Source organism: Gadus chalcogrammus, chromosome 2, assembly GCF_026213295.1.
Source record: "Gadus chalcogrammus isolate NIFS_2021 chromosome 2, NIFS_Gcha_1.0, whole genome shotgun sequence".
In the NCBI taxonomy this organism is placed as follows: Eukaryota; Metazoa; Chordata; class Actinopteri; order Gadiformes; family Gadidae; genus Gadus; species Gadus chalcogrammus.
In genome coordinates, this window is record NC_079413.1 from 5659177 (window position 1) to 5674297 (window position 15121).

General features: G+C 47.8%; 1 protein-coding gene across 1 annotated transcript in view; it reads right to left on the reverse strand.

Moving 5' to 3' along the window:
• Positions 1 to 9427: 9427 nt before the first annotated feature.
• Positions 9428 to 15121, reverse strand: part of metrnla (meteorin like, glial cell differentiation regulator a) — a 12150-nt gene continuing 6456 nt past the window's right edge. Inside the window, exons 4-6 of the mRNA XM_056608813.1 lie at positions 14340 to 14731; positions 10216 to 10275; positions 9428 to 9980 (exon numbers count right to left, since the gene is read on the reverse strand). Of these exons, the coding sequence (XP_056464788.1) occupies positions 9667 to 9980; positions 10216 to 10275; positions 14340 to 14731 (766 nt within the window). The 3' untranslated portion in view covers positions 9428 to 9666. The remainder of the gene's footprint in view (positions 9981 to 10215; positions 10276 to 14339; positions 14732 to 15121) is intronic.

Genomic DNA, 15121 nt, shown 5'->3' on the forward strand with positions numbered 1-15121 from the left:
AGAGCCAGTGTAAGCTAAGTACACCCATTCACTGAAAGCTCATTGACAAATCAAATGGTGGAACAATACTTTGAGGCAAAGTGCATAAGTAGGCCTGAATCTTGAATCAATGCCTAGAACTGGATTATTTCCATTCTATTTAGTCGATAACTTTTTCTCCTGTTCTCAGCTAGATTCAACTTTATTCAATTGATTTTACTTTAATAAAATATGACTTAAATCAAAGGTTGTTTTGGTTTGATTTCATAAGATCCATCAAAGTCACTGATCATCATAAACAAACAGTTATTTGGGTTGCATAACCAAGCCTCAAAAGGTCTACAATGGTCAAAGTTTATCACATTTCATTGTCAAAAATTATGGAAATATACCATGTATGCTTTATGATATTTTTCTGTCAAATGTTCTGATGTAATTAGACAAGAAATGTCCAGCTGGTCTAAGGTGTAATGATGCAGTGTGATAGAGCTAAGGTAAGGCTTTAGATGGGCATGGCATGGATGTTGCTCTATGTGTCTTAAGGTCTTCCCATGGGCTTGGTGATCTCATCACACACACACACACACACACACACACACACACACACACACACACACACACACACACACACACACACACACACACACACACACACACACACACACACACACACACACACACACACACACACACACAGAGGGGCAGCGAAAGAGGAGTGGAAAAAACTTTTTTTTTCTCTTCCTGGAAACTCATAACCCTCTAGCAGATTATAGGGCATTTTCTCAGGCGCCTAATTTGCCGGTTGACTTTATCCTGCCTCCCACAGAGCCAATGTGTGTATGTTAGGGTACTATTCTGATGTTATGGTTTATTTATAAAGCCCTGAACCTGTGCAGAACAAAATATTCCACTCCATCCTTATCACAATGTGTCTAATAGATCTTTTATTCCGACTTCCTAAAAATGCAAGTGTGTATTTATGTTGTGTGTTTGAATAACAATCATTATTTATCCGTAACAGAATTATAAGGATGTAAATGCATCAATTCAATTTGTTGATATGCGGTTCATATTTTTCCTAAACATCGTAAAACATTAAAATGTTATCTTAGAGGAAAAATGACACATCCAAGCTTCAAACAGGGATTGGGTTCAAATAATAGAATACAATGTGCTGGCAGGCTCAGAAACACAGGTGGTTTCAATGACTGGTCTTGTCCAGACATCGAGGGAAGGAGATAGGAAGATAGAAATATCAATGCACCAGTGGCGGCTGGTGGAATTTATTTGAGGGGGGGCTGAACGTTTGCATTCCAAACCCCTGTAGGGTGGTCTGGGGGCATCCTCCCCCACAAGATTTTTTTTGTGATTTTCACAAACAAACAAAGCATTCTGGTGCATTCTGACAAAATAGTAAAGGCAAAAAATGAACATTTACTTACAAAGACGAATGGGGCCAGGGAACTAAGTTTTAAGTAAATTTTTTGCCTTGTAGAAATCAGCAACATTAAGAGTGCAGATACATCAACAACAACTTTGAATTACACACAAGGTAACAGTGAACAGTGAACACTGAAGCCAACTAGCACCCGCCTGCCCGTCTCCTCGACGTGCCTCTCCTCCTTCTGCTGCGCCGAGATGCATTCTCAGAGACAGAGACGGAGACTGAGTGAGAGACAGAGACAGAGAGAGAGAGACAGAGACAGAGACAGAGAGAGAGAGAGAGATAGACACACAGACAGAGAGAGAGATAGACACACAGACAGAGAGAGAGAGAGAGAGAGAGAGAGAGAGAGAGAGAGAGAGAGAGAGAGAGAGAGAGAGAGAGAGAGAGAGAGAGAGAGAGAGAGAGAGAGAGAGAGAGAGAGAGAGAGAGAGAGAGAGAGAGAGAGAGAGAGAGAGAGAGAGAGAGAGAGAGAGATAATGGGCGAGTGTGTTACGGCCAAGCCATTGTGTTGGTAAACGTCACTCATAAATATATCTACAGTCTGCATTAGTATGCATTTAGACAAATACATGAAATATGAATTCCACAAAATTCATGTAAATGTGCAAACTTTTGTGTGTGGTTGTTGAAGACACACTTAAAGGGCAACTTCACCCATTTCACATAAGCTTTGTATTTTTAGAACCCCCCGCATATTTTTGAATGGTCTAGCATCATTCCCTTATTTTCTGGAGAGACTGGAGAGATCCGTATCGATTTCCAACACTTCCTGTTTTTTATGACGCAATATGACGATTTTTGCGTACAAGAAAACAGGAAGTGTAAGAGGAGATGATTCTCGTAAGACTACAACCACTGACGCTACAGACCTATTAGAGCAGTGCCAGTGGGTGGGACTTCACCAGCAGAAACTAACATCCACAGCGTCTGAAGCTAAGATAACAGAGGCTGTTGCTAAAACTGAAGTACATTGGCGGAGGGTACTGGATCTGACATAGAAGATGGCTCCATGCAAAAGTTCACCATTTCGAAAGAAACACAAACGAGGACTACCGTATTTTCCGTACTATAAAGCACACCGGATTATAAAGCGCACCTTTAATGAATGGCCTATTTTAGAACTGTTTTCATATATAGGGCGCACCGGATTATTAGGCGCATAGAATAGAAGATACTGCAGTCAAACGTTTGACTGGGGTTGCGTTATGCATCGACAAGACCGAGCTGTGCTAAAGAGAATGTCAACAAAACAGTCAGATAAAGTCAAACTGTATTAAGCGTTCTGACAACTCCGGTCACTCCCATGGTAACGATGTTCAAACGTTAATGTGCATATTAACAATATCTGATCAATATCTCTTAACAGTAAGCTCACCTTTTTCAGTTCATTCCCCGTCTACGAATCCCTCAAATTCTTGTGTGTGCGAATTGAACAGTTGGGCGAGTAGGCTACGGCATCCAACATGCCCGGATTCCTCTCGTCATTATCCGAGTCAGTGTCGCTGCTGTTGCCTGGCAGTTCAGTGATTATTCCTGCCTTCGTGAAAGCTTGGACCACAGTGGAGACTGTTATATCAGCCCAGGCATCCACGATCCATTGGCAGATAGTGGCGTAAGTCGCCTGGCGCTGTCTCCCCGTCTTGGTGACGTGTGTTCGCCTTCTTGGCCCCGTCCACACGAAGCCGATTTTTTGGGTGAAGCCGCATAAAAAAACGCTTTTGGTGGACACGGCCTACGGCCACACCAAACGCGTGTAACGTGCCTAACTTGTCGCTTGATCATTGTGTGTCACAAAAATGGTTCAACGCGCTTGTGGCTGCGCTGGATTTAGGAGTCAGAGGTAGGAAACCCAAACGCCGCCATGTTTGGGTGCATGATAGAGTTTAGATCGGGTTAGATTAAATAATCTCGGATATAAATAACAATAATATAGTCCGCCAAGACGTTGAGGTTGCTTAGCGACCAGAGACGCTGTCCATGCAAGTGAATGGAGCGTTCCCTCTTCGTCATAACTATCAAACCAAACATCCTTCAAATTCAACGAGCGAACATTATGAAATTAAAATGCACATTTCTCGCTAAAAATGTTTACATAAACGCCTTTAATGGCGTAACTATGTTACTATTTCCACCCAGAATAAGGAAAGATGTCGGCCGTATGCTTCTGTGCAAGCGTCACTACTCTAGTGACGTCGGTTCAAGCTCCACGCTGATTTGTTCCATTAGTAGATGGAACAAGGAGGTGTCCGATAGGCGGAGATGATCAGCGGGAGTGGCCGCCAGCGAAGCTGTGCATGGTGGGAGTTGTTGTCTTCAATCCACAAGCGCCAAAAAGTCACTTTCTGCCTTTTCTCGGTCAAGACGGCACCAAATTAGAATTTTATTTTATTATTCGACTACATATAGGACCCAATTTCAATACATATTCATGTCTGCACCGGTGAAATGCTCCTTTAAGGCATGATACCAACATAGGTTTGCAGAGGACTACATACAGTATGTACACTGAATAGGTTTACAGAGGACCCATACAGTACAATATGAACAATGAAGGCCTGAAGCAACCATAGGTTTGCAGAGAACTATATACAGTATGTACACTGACTGAATAGGTTTACAGAGGACTACATACAGTACAATATGCACACTGAAGGCCTGATGCCACCATGTTTGCAGAGAACTATATACAGTATGTACACTGAATAGGTTTGCAGAGGACTATATACAATATGCACAATGAAGGCCTGGTTTGCAATTGCAGAGAACTATATACAGTACAGTTGAAAGGGGTGGGGGGAGGTTGTGAGGGTCTGCAACCAGTGTCCATCTCAAGGGAAATACATATAGGCTAGTGGAATAAATAGAAGTAGCTTACCTCTAGCATGGCTAGCTTCACACAGTTGTCCATTATGCACTCTTACTCGCTTGTGTTTTTTTTTTATCCGTTCTAACAGATGTTTCAGGTCTGTCAACCCTGTCTGTGTCCACGAACTATCACACACACTTATTTTAAAAAGTTTACAAGGAAAGCAAAAAATTGCATTGGCATACCCACAGCTAGTTAGCCAAGCCTGAACCAAACTCTGGAAAAACTTCTATTGTAGGCTCTATCCTTTTCTCTTGCTTGTTGGGTTATGTTCACTTCTGAGTTATTTTTTACTTTCTGCAAATGTTCTTCTTTCGAAGGGATTCATAAGCAAAGACTTAACTGAATTTGGGGCTAGCTGAACTCACAGGGAAACAGTGGTAGCAGTACTCAAAGTCGCCATCTTGCTGATCTCTGAGGTATGCACTGCGCTTGGGGCTATATCTTGAGCGCCCCAAAGCCATACAATTCGACGACGCGACGATGTTGAACTATTCTGCCTAGCAACGGGGGAACCATTGGCTAATAATGTATGTGGGGCTGAGCGAACTGCGCCCCACGGAAGACATCTACTTCACCAAAATGAACGTTGAACATGTAAGTGAATGAAGATTTAATTATGGGGGATTCTAAAGATATTCTAAAGTAAATGCATTATTCGAATGCAATTAAAATAGATTAATTCTCAAAATGAGAAGATTATTAAAAAAAATATATATAAATATATTTTAAAAAGAAAAGATGGCCGGTCGGCGGGAGGGCGGCGCCCAAGCGCCCTCTATAGGCGAGCTGCCACTGTAATGCACTTTATTTGTAACTGAACACTAGCCTTTTCAATCTGTTGTTAAAAAATACTAATTTTAGGATATACGTAGTCTCAAAAATCTGAATTTAGCTAAATAATCTAAAGCCTTAGGGCAGACAGGCTGAAATCTGGGCGAACAGGGTCTTTCACCTTGTTTCGACCAATCATCTTGCTCGAGGCAGGGATCTGTAGGGGTTTTTAAAGGGCAAACACAAGGGATTGGCCAGCAGCAGTTAACTGTAAAACAGTGTTTGCAAAGGATTCAAATCAACACCATGTAGAAACTGTCCAATGTAGGAATGCACTTATTAAAATCATCTTCTGAAAGCCGCATCCACAGAACTCTCTGTAATGAAACAAGAACAAATGCGTAACTCTGCCCTTTGATATTTCTGGTTTCCGGCCCAGGTTCTGTACAACTCCCCCCAGAAGTCCTGCTCATAACATGGTAGGATGGTTGGCTCTCAGATTAAGATTCACCCAAGGGCCTGAGAAGCAAGATCACAAGAAGCCAGTCAAGATATTTCAAACGTAATTTCCAGTAGGGTACTGAAGGAAATCCAAACTTTGTTATTTGCAAAGAATTCCAGGATCGCAGATTCTTTGGGTAGGGATGATTGTATGTGTGGCATTTTATACGAGCAATGACAGGGGCAGCGCCGTGTCTGACCGAAGGTGTCTGGAAGACTGCTGCTGCAAAGGGGGTCCTTAAATCGGTGTGGGTGGCAGCAGCCATCCTCCTGGCTGCCCCATGTGTTTATAGCATGGCCCCCGTGCCCAGGCCACACACACACACTCACAAAAATATACATATAAACCACAGAGATCCTATTGAGTCCATCTAATTAAAGCAGTGTGTGTGTGTGTGTGTGTGTGTGTGTGTGTGCGTGTGTGTGTGTGTGTGTGCGTGCGTGCGTGCGTGCGTGCGTGCGTGCGTGCGTGTGTGTGTGTGTGTGTGTGCGCGCGCGTGTGTGTGTGTGCGCGTGTGTATTTATGTGTGTGCCCACCAGTGTGTGAGTAGAGTCAACACATTCCTCACATTCCAACACTTCCCAATGAGCCACTACTCACAACTCACTAGCTCCTCTGTTCTGCCCCCTACTATTTCTCTGACTGACTCGAGGGGTATTTTACCCCCCCCCCCCCTATCTCTTTCCCTGTGACACATGACGACTGCAATGTGCTGCCATGGCATAATTTAATGATTTTATTGAAACCTGCTACACAGATCCTCCCATTATGCTGGTTGAGTGAGAGACAGTTTGTCCGTTTTTTTTATATATTGTGTTTTTGTTATCGTACGGCTCTCTCTTCCCTGCGTATGGTAATAAGCATTACGATATTTATTGTACGAATATATATGTATTTATGATATGTATTACTTGTAGTCAATTCAAGTAAACACAGTTCAACAGCCCAGCTTCTTAGTTGCTTTGTGGCTGCGACCTGTCTGTAGCTGCACTACAACGCTACGTAAATAAGACACAACAAATACATCTGAAAGTTCCCAGACATGGATGGTCTTCAGCATGAAGAACCACTTCAAATTCTACATCCGCACATACAGGACGTCGGCCCCGCTGATTGAACTGAACAGGTTTGATACTGAAGAGGCACCATCAACACCACCACCTGAAGACTTGCATCTGTTAGCTGTCTGGCAGCTGCTATGGCGAGCACAGAGGAAGGAGAGCCAAGGTGAGATGGGCCAGAGAGTGAAAGGACGGCCTGCTGACGTCCAGGACAGCTGGGGCCATTGAAGACACAAGTCAGTAACCGAAGCCAACTAGCACCCGCCGGCCCGTCTCCTCGACGTGCCTCTCCTCCTTCTGCTGCGCCGAGATGCATTCTCAGAGACAGAGAGAGAGACTGAGTGAGAGACAGAGAGAGAGAGAGAGAGAGAGAGAGAGAGAGAGAGAGAGAGAGAGAGAGAGAGAGAGAGAGAGAGAGAGAGAGAGAGAGAGACAGAGAGACAGAGAGAGACAGAGGGAGGGAGAGAGAGAGAGACAGAGACAGGGGGAGAGAGACAGAGGGAGGGAGAGAGAGACAGAGGGAGGGAGAGAGACAGAGAGAGAGGGAGATAGACAGAGAGGGAGAGAGAGAGAGGGAGAGAGAGAGAGACAGAGGGAGGGAGAGAGACAGAGAGGGAGAGACAGAGAGGGAGAGAAAGAGAGAGAGAGAGAGAGAGAGAGAGAGAGAGAGCGTTCTCAGCAAGCCACCGTTACTATAGGAACACTGTTTGCATTTCCCAGTCATTTAGGGGGGTTGCATTGGAGGGGGGGGGGGGGGGGCACTGGTTTCCAGCAGGAATTCAGACGTTCATTTTAAATGCATTGACCTCCCCTGGAAAAGTGATTATCTGCGCTGCCTGTCTTATTCAAAAGACATTCAGTACGTTCTCATTAAATCGGAATGAGAACACACACACACACACACACACACTACGAGGGGAAAATGTCTATCAGGAATGTTGCTGAAGTTCCAGACGGGAATATTGAGAAAATACAATTATGATAAAGTATGCAGAGTGTGTTTCTTGAAGTGCTGGTCTCTCTCTCTTTCCCCTGCGCTCCAAAGTTGTGCATCAAACTTTTTTCAATTGGGTTGGTCAATAAAAAAACACCCAATAGTCATTGTCTTTTTGATAGTGGTTCCTTTAAATCACTATAGTTGGGATATTCTCACTCTCTCTCTCTCTCTCTCCCCCTCATTCTCTCTCTCACACAGACACACACACACACACACACACACACAACGAGGGGATAGTGTCTGTCAGGAATGTAACGCAGAGGTTCCAGACAATGATTTCTGCCTATTAACTATTGCCAAGAAATGTACACCTTAAATGCTTCTTCAGGAAAGTACTCTAGTTACATGTATTTTACACTTGATGGAATCACATCAGAATGCCAACTATGTGGTTGGGAACGGTACAAGGAATAACTTGGGAAGAAGGGAAGAACTAAAAAACACATTCATCCTAACTCCAGTGGAAAAACCAAACACAACATGGGACCAAAATGGACAGACATTGGGCTGCTATTTTAGACGTTGTGGATGGCAGCATCATGCATCATTTAGGATAATCGTCGTAGAGCTCCACTCCCTCCTACCGGCCTCCCATGTATTTTATTCAAACAAGAGGAAAATTAAGAACCCTTGCAAATTATGCATGAAGAGGTGCCCTGCAATGCATGCCAATCAAAACTTGCATTGTGGTTAAAGGGAACTGGTTTCAGCCCACCCCCGCCCCCTACCACCCAATCACAGCACTTTACTGTGTCTTCTCCCCTGCCCTCACTCCCTCTCCCTCACTCTATCTCTCATACCAGACCAGTGCAGGAGAACAAAGAGTCCTTTCACATTGACCTTGACACCCCCAACCCCCCCTTCACCACAGGAACCAATGTGATGGAATCCACCCAAACTTTATATCAATCTCTCTTCCCCCTGGCAGACATTAGGGGGGCTGAGAGGGACCGTTCACAGGGAGGGCCGATGCAAATCTTACGATATTGTTTCTGTTAAGCGTAAGTTTGGTGGAATAATAACTCAGGTAAAACGGTACTAGACTTTGTGTTTTCCATTTATTTTAAGTTGCCATTTTGTCCATTTCAAATATTTTTCGCAAGCATTTAAAACAAGATGGTGGATCACTTTTAAATAACATAAACAAAACTATTCTCAATCCACGATCCTCAATGCCGAGCTCTTGGAACATAGCATTTTAGTGCTTGGTGTGGACAGCCTGACACAGAAGACAACATTCACGTTGGAAAAATAGGACTTCTGTACTTTAGTTGTTTGTTTCCTTCTTCTTCTTCTACTTCTTCTTCTTCGTTTTTCTACAATTATAAAGTCCTAAATAAAAAATAAAAAAACTCATCCATCCAGCCATAGAATTCAAACCATCTTTTTTATACAAAATAAAAATAAAAACAAACTTTCACTTTTTACATTTCATCGAGAAATAACTTCCAAAACTGTACATTGAGCTTTTTGCAAAGCACTTGGGTCGCTCCATAAAAAAAAATAAAAGAAAGAAAAAGAGAAAAGGTCATTCACATTTTTTACACACATTTACAAAAACAACGCGAGCAAGCTCTGCTACATATCCACCCTGGGCAGTGTCTCCAGGGGAGGAGGCCGCCGTGGTCACGGTCTGGCTCTGCTGAACAGAGTCCGACTAGAAACACTGCTTGGCGACACATTACGAGCTCCCCCACCTCCTCCCCCCCCTCCTCCTCCTCCTCCTCCTTCTATAGAAGCCGACACAAGACAGCAGGAGGGGGGTCCAGAAGCTGAGCCGGGGGATGCGGGATGTGAGAGAGGGGGGGAGGGGGGTCGTGGGGAGGGACATCTCCTCCCCCCTCCGCCATTCAGTCCATCTGACTTCATCGCTGGCTCCTCTTCTCCTCCCCACCACCGCAGCCGCGCTGGAATCCGCTTCACCCCCGGATGTGGGACTTTGCCCCTCAAAATGTGGCCTTGCCCTCCAAGTGGTGGACTTGCCCTCGGCCTCCCCTTGGTTCATGAACGCGGCGGCCCGCCCCACCCCGGGGGCTGGCTTCAGTCCGTGTCCACGTGACAGGGGTTGGTCCCGAGCCGCTGGGCCTCGCCGTACAGGCGCAGGAAGTCCCTGAAGCGCGGCGCGCAGCCCATCCACGCCTCCCCGAAGCGCACCGAGCCCGTGAAGAGGAACTCCCCCTCGCCGGGCTTCACCCCGCACTGCGGGGGCATGCTGACCCGGCCCGTCCAGCCGCGGGCCCGCACGCCGCCCGACACGAACACCCTCGTCTTCTGGCGATACAGACGGCCGATGGCCACGGTGACCGACGACTTGTCCTCGTCCCGTTCCACCTTCTGGATGGTTCCCCGGGCGACTGGAAAATGCGAGGGAGAGTCAAAGGTTAGGTTGCGCTGGACCGGGACAACTGCGTGTTGTTTTGCTTTCGTTAAAACTTGGAGAGCGTACAGAGTGTGTGGAGTAGAAGTGGATGGAGTAGATGTAGTAGATGTATTAGTAGTAGTAGATATAGAAGTAGATGTGGTAGTAGTAGTAGTAGTAGTAGTAGAAGTCTTCAAAGTGTTCCAACTGCAACACAGAAACCAACTTACCAAAGTCACTGGTGCAAACTGCTAGGAGCATTTCCGCATCAGTGCAGGGCTGGCAGGGAGCTGAGGAGAAAGAGAGGAGACAAGCTTATCCTCTAGTCCAAATTGCTCTTCTTATAAGCTCACACACACACACACACACACACACACACACACACACACACACACACACACACACACACACACACACACACACACACACACACACACACACACACACACACACACACACACACACACACACACACACACACACACACACGAAACCCCAGTGGCCCTGATTTGGAGTGTGACAAAAACTTCTTGGTGCCGGGGTTCAGGATTGTTCCAGTTAATACTGAACCCTCAAAACGCATACTTGTGGTCAGCCAGCCATGTAGAGCAAGTGCTCTTCACCGAACACAGAACACAAAACCTGGCTCTCAGTGATTAATCTTGAGGCCTCTCATAGCATACCCTTTCTCTCCACCCATGGGGGTAGAACAGGAGTCAATGTGTCACATGCTCTGGCCTTTAAAAAAAAGCAAAAACTGCCCGTGCTGTTGCTACAGAGATCTTCTTTGCTCAGAGAAAAATGCAGGAGTGTGTGCGTGGGTTATGCCCTGTGGTAGGGTGGCTCGGGGTGGGGGCGCCTTTGCTAAGCCATCTCAAGCAGAACCAAGAATCCCTCCACACGTCCGCGACAAACAACAACCAGATGTTTAGGATGAGTCGGGGCGGCGACACACCAATCAACAGGGTGTAGTGTTCCGACCCGAGGGTCACGACGCCAGCGGCGTCCTACGGGGGTACGTCTGCGCCGAAACCACCACTGGGAAACCAAGGGGGCAACAAAGGTGCAGCAGAAAAACAACAACCGTGACCCACCCAATACGGACTGTTGTCGTGATTGACTCCACCAGATGATAGAAGAGCAAACACACCGAGCGAGCGAGAGCGACAGCAAGAGAGAGCGAGAGAGAAACAGAGCAGAAAACCAAACATGTTATTGATCTAAACCAGCCCAAATCACAGGCCCCCCCCCCCCCCCCCCGCTTAAAGATAAAAAGACCCTACAGGGCGACTCATGGGGGGCGTAAACGAAAGTGAGTTAATGGACATTCTCCGGCTGTACCCCGACCAGACCCTTCAGGCCAGGCTTTGTTTAGTCACAGTGCGAGCAGCAGCCAATGGCCTCGCCTGATCCCTCGCCCCCTGGCCTCGACAAGGGCCCGAGCGTTTTACAACAGGAGGAAGGGACCCTAATGAGAGCCGTCAAGTAACATGATTAGTTGACTCAGGTGGCCCCCGGGGGCCCTGGGGGTGGATGCCTTTATTAGCACTGGTTTTCTTTAGCTCCAGGGCCAGGTGCGGAGGGGAGAAGTGGTGGGGGGGGGCTAGGGCTGCCCACTCAGCACTTGGGGTATGGGTGTGGCTCTAAGAGAGAGTGGACGCAAACCTCAGTGCCTTTTTGATCTGGGAGAGCAGGAATTCCTTTCAACAGTTTATATGTTATATTCTGGTCGATTGGTGCACGTCGATTACTTTTGTTAACTGTAAACAAATGTGGGGTTTGTGGGGAAGAGGGGTCGGGACTTTTGCTTTGATTGCAAAAATGAAGGCACAGCGAGTGGAAGACACTGGTGATCGCCACGGCGGAGACATGGAGCTCTGCTGTCATAGTTTTGCGGTGGAGGAATGGGGCGATATATTTAGCCGCCCCTGCCAGGGGTGAATGGCAGCACATGAGTTGAGGCATGAGCACGTCTTAGGGTCAACTCACGCTGTAATACAACACTGCGCTTCATCACCGCAGAGTTCAGAGGTCACCGAGCCCCCCCCCCCCGAAGCTCAGAGTCCTGAGAACAGCTGGAGCGTTTAAGGGGCATCTCAGATCCTGGGATCCGGTAGAAGACGTCTAGGGGCCAACCTTAGCATTAGCAGCCGTAACATCGAGAAGGGAGGGAGGGAGGGAGGGAGGGAGGGAAAACTCAAAATGGGGTGAATGTCCGCTTTTTCCTCTTCCTCCCCACAATGCAATGCAAACGAGCAGCCGAGCCGAAGCGAGGCCGAGCGGAGCCGAGGTTTCACGTGTCAGACATGAAACGGAACCACAGGAATGGAACTGGCAGCAGAGTCAGCATCTCTACGCGGGCCCGGGCACATGTTGCAGCCCTCTGATCAGAACCACTTCACAGACGCAGACCGGGGAGAAGAAGAAGAAGAAGAAGAAGAAGAAGAAGAAGAAGAAGAAGAAGAAGAAGAAGAAGAAGAAGAAGAAGAAGAAGAAGAAGAAGAAGAAGAAGAAGAAGAAGAAGAAGAAAAAGAAGAAGAGAAAGAAAAGAAAGGCAGGGATGAAGGGCGACGGCGATGATACAGTGTCCACAGGAACATCTGGAGCCAGATGCATTCCGCCCTAATGGAGCCGGATTCACTAATGGCGCTCGGAGCTTGGGAGGGGGGGGGGGGGGGAACCACCTCAAAAGCCCTGCGGAACGGGAGACAGATGAGGAGCAGGCCGGCGGGAGGAAACCCTTGTGATGATACCGAGAAAATGAAGACGAGCAGGAGGAAGGGAAATCAAGGGGGAGGTAGGAAAGAGTGAGACGGAGGGGGGGGGGGAGAAAAAAGGAAAAAGGAGGGCCGGGTGACTGATTTGGGATAGGGGTTGGGGGGGGGGGGGGAATATGCCTTTATGCATCAGAAGCTCCTCCCAACATCTGGTGGTGGATGTACTCCAACATGATTGAGAATAACTCGATCCCAACTCAGCGGGGTGAGAAGGAGGAGAAGGAGAGAAGGGAAACAGTATGGTGGCAGGAAGAGGGGAAATGGAGGAACCTAAATAAGAACAACAAGAGAAAATGTGCAGCAGGCGACGACAAATCAAGAGGGGGAAATGAGCTAGAGAGAGAGCGAGAGAGTGAGAGAGTGAGAGAGCGAGATGGATGGAACCTGTCCAGGGACCAGCAAAGGGCACGCCGACGACACAAGACAACTGTCTCTGTTAGTCATCATCATGAGCAGGGGAGGTGGCGGGGGTGGGGGGGGAGAGGGAGAAGTCTAGTCAGAACTGCAAGCCACATCATCATCATCATCATCATCATCATCATCACCAAACCGCCTCATTCCACAGAGGCAACGAACAGAGCGCAGCCGTGTATTCAAAACAACTCCTCGGTAACCCCCTTCCTGCCTTATCCCTCCCTCAAATATTATTCTCTCCCTCCCTCTCTCTCTCTCTCGTCCTGCAACCGTGTCTCTCTCTCCCCCTCTGTTGTGGCAGATAAGGGAGGCAGGATGCCGAACGGGGAAACCAAACAGACCGTACGAAGCAGGTATAACGGCATAATACCACTCAAAAGTTTTTTTAATATCCGTATTTTTCCTTTCTTTTTTTTCCCGCTTTGTTTTGGGAAAGAAAATCCCTCTGGTGGCGTTGGGTTCAGTGAGCTTGAAGCTGCGCAGGTCTGGCAGGTACACAGCGTGAACACATAGCGGGGAGTTGTTTTCTAAAGGGAGGCCCTGTGTTTGGCTATGCCCCTCTGCACTCCGAGGCCTGAGAGATATTTCACAGCTCACAGAGCCCCGGCCACTGAGGCCCGGCCGGTCGTATGACGACCTACAAAAGGATAATCCCGGGATAATCTTTCAACGAACAAAATACAAAAGTGAAATGGGCACATTTGATACGGAAAAGCAAATGAGGCGTTTTTGGCGAGGTGTGGTGGTGGTTGGTGGATGGGGGGGGGGGGGGGTAGTTTGGAGGCCTGGCAGAAAGCTTTGATATTGTCAAAGAAAATATTTTCCTTAAGCCATTTTATGGGAGTAGTGAGAGAGGAACGACTCTTGGCTCTGGTGTTCGGCAAAGTGTTGGAACAAACCTGAACTTTCCTACGAGGAGTGTCCAACTGAATCCACTATTTTCCACCAGTAGACGGCTGCGCTCAGCGCACGGGACAGCAGATTGCGTTTCAAAATAAAAAAAATAGGGAATCCATCCAAACAAAAGTCTGCCGTTTTCCCCGACACCCAGCGAAAGATTGAAAATAAAAACACCAATCACACAAAATCCCCCAAGAAAAAAAAACACCAGTCCCTCATGTGTGCTCCAAGGTTCCCCCCGCCACACCGCGAGCTAACCTTACCCGTCAGCTGGTTCTGCAGGTCCACGCCGGGGCCGTCGCTGACCAGCTCGTACTGGAAGGTGGTGATGCGCCGGCTGATGTCGGTGCGCGGGATGGCCTCGATGAACAGCGCCCCCTCCTGGATGCTGAAGCAGTGCACCTTGCCGTGGGCCTGGTCCTGCTCGCGCAGCAGCAGCCGCAGCTTGCCGGCGCGGTCCAGGTAGAGGTTGGTGCCGCTGGACTCGCCCGAGGGCTTGATGCACACCGAGAGGCGGGCGGTCGCCGTGGAGACCGTGTTGGGCCGCAGGTTGACGATGATGGCGCCCGTGGGGTACAGCCACTCCAGGAAGCCCTGGGAGCAGCGCAGGTACACCTGCTCCACGTCCCGGGTGTGGCCCTCGTGGGTGAGGCCGCTGGAGGGTGGGGAGAGGGGGGAGAGAGAGAGGGAGGAGAGAGAGGGAGGAGAGAGGGAGGAGAGAGAGGGAGGAGAGAGAGAGAGAGGGGAGAGAGGGAGGAAAGAGCGAGGGGAGAGAGGGTGGAGAGAGAGGGAGGCAAAGGGTTTAAACACCAACAGTCAAGGTCGAACCGCTACACCGACAGAGACGCGTTTCATTTTCAAGATCGTCCAAATGAAAATCTTGTTCATCAAATTGTGCATTGTGTTTGACTTCCACAGATCAAGTGTATTGTATGCAGAAGCAGCATCTAGACGACTATGCTTCAGCCTTAACTATTAACCACTGTTCCGGTCTTGTTTTTTAAGCCCACGCTTAAGTCCCCAGAAGGTGAAGACCTGACCGACC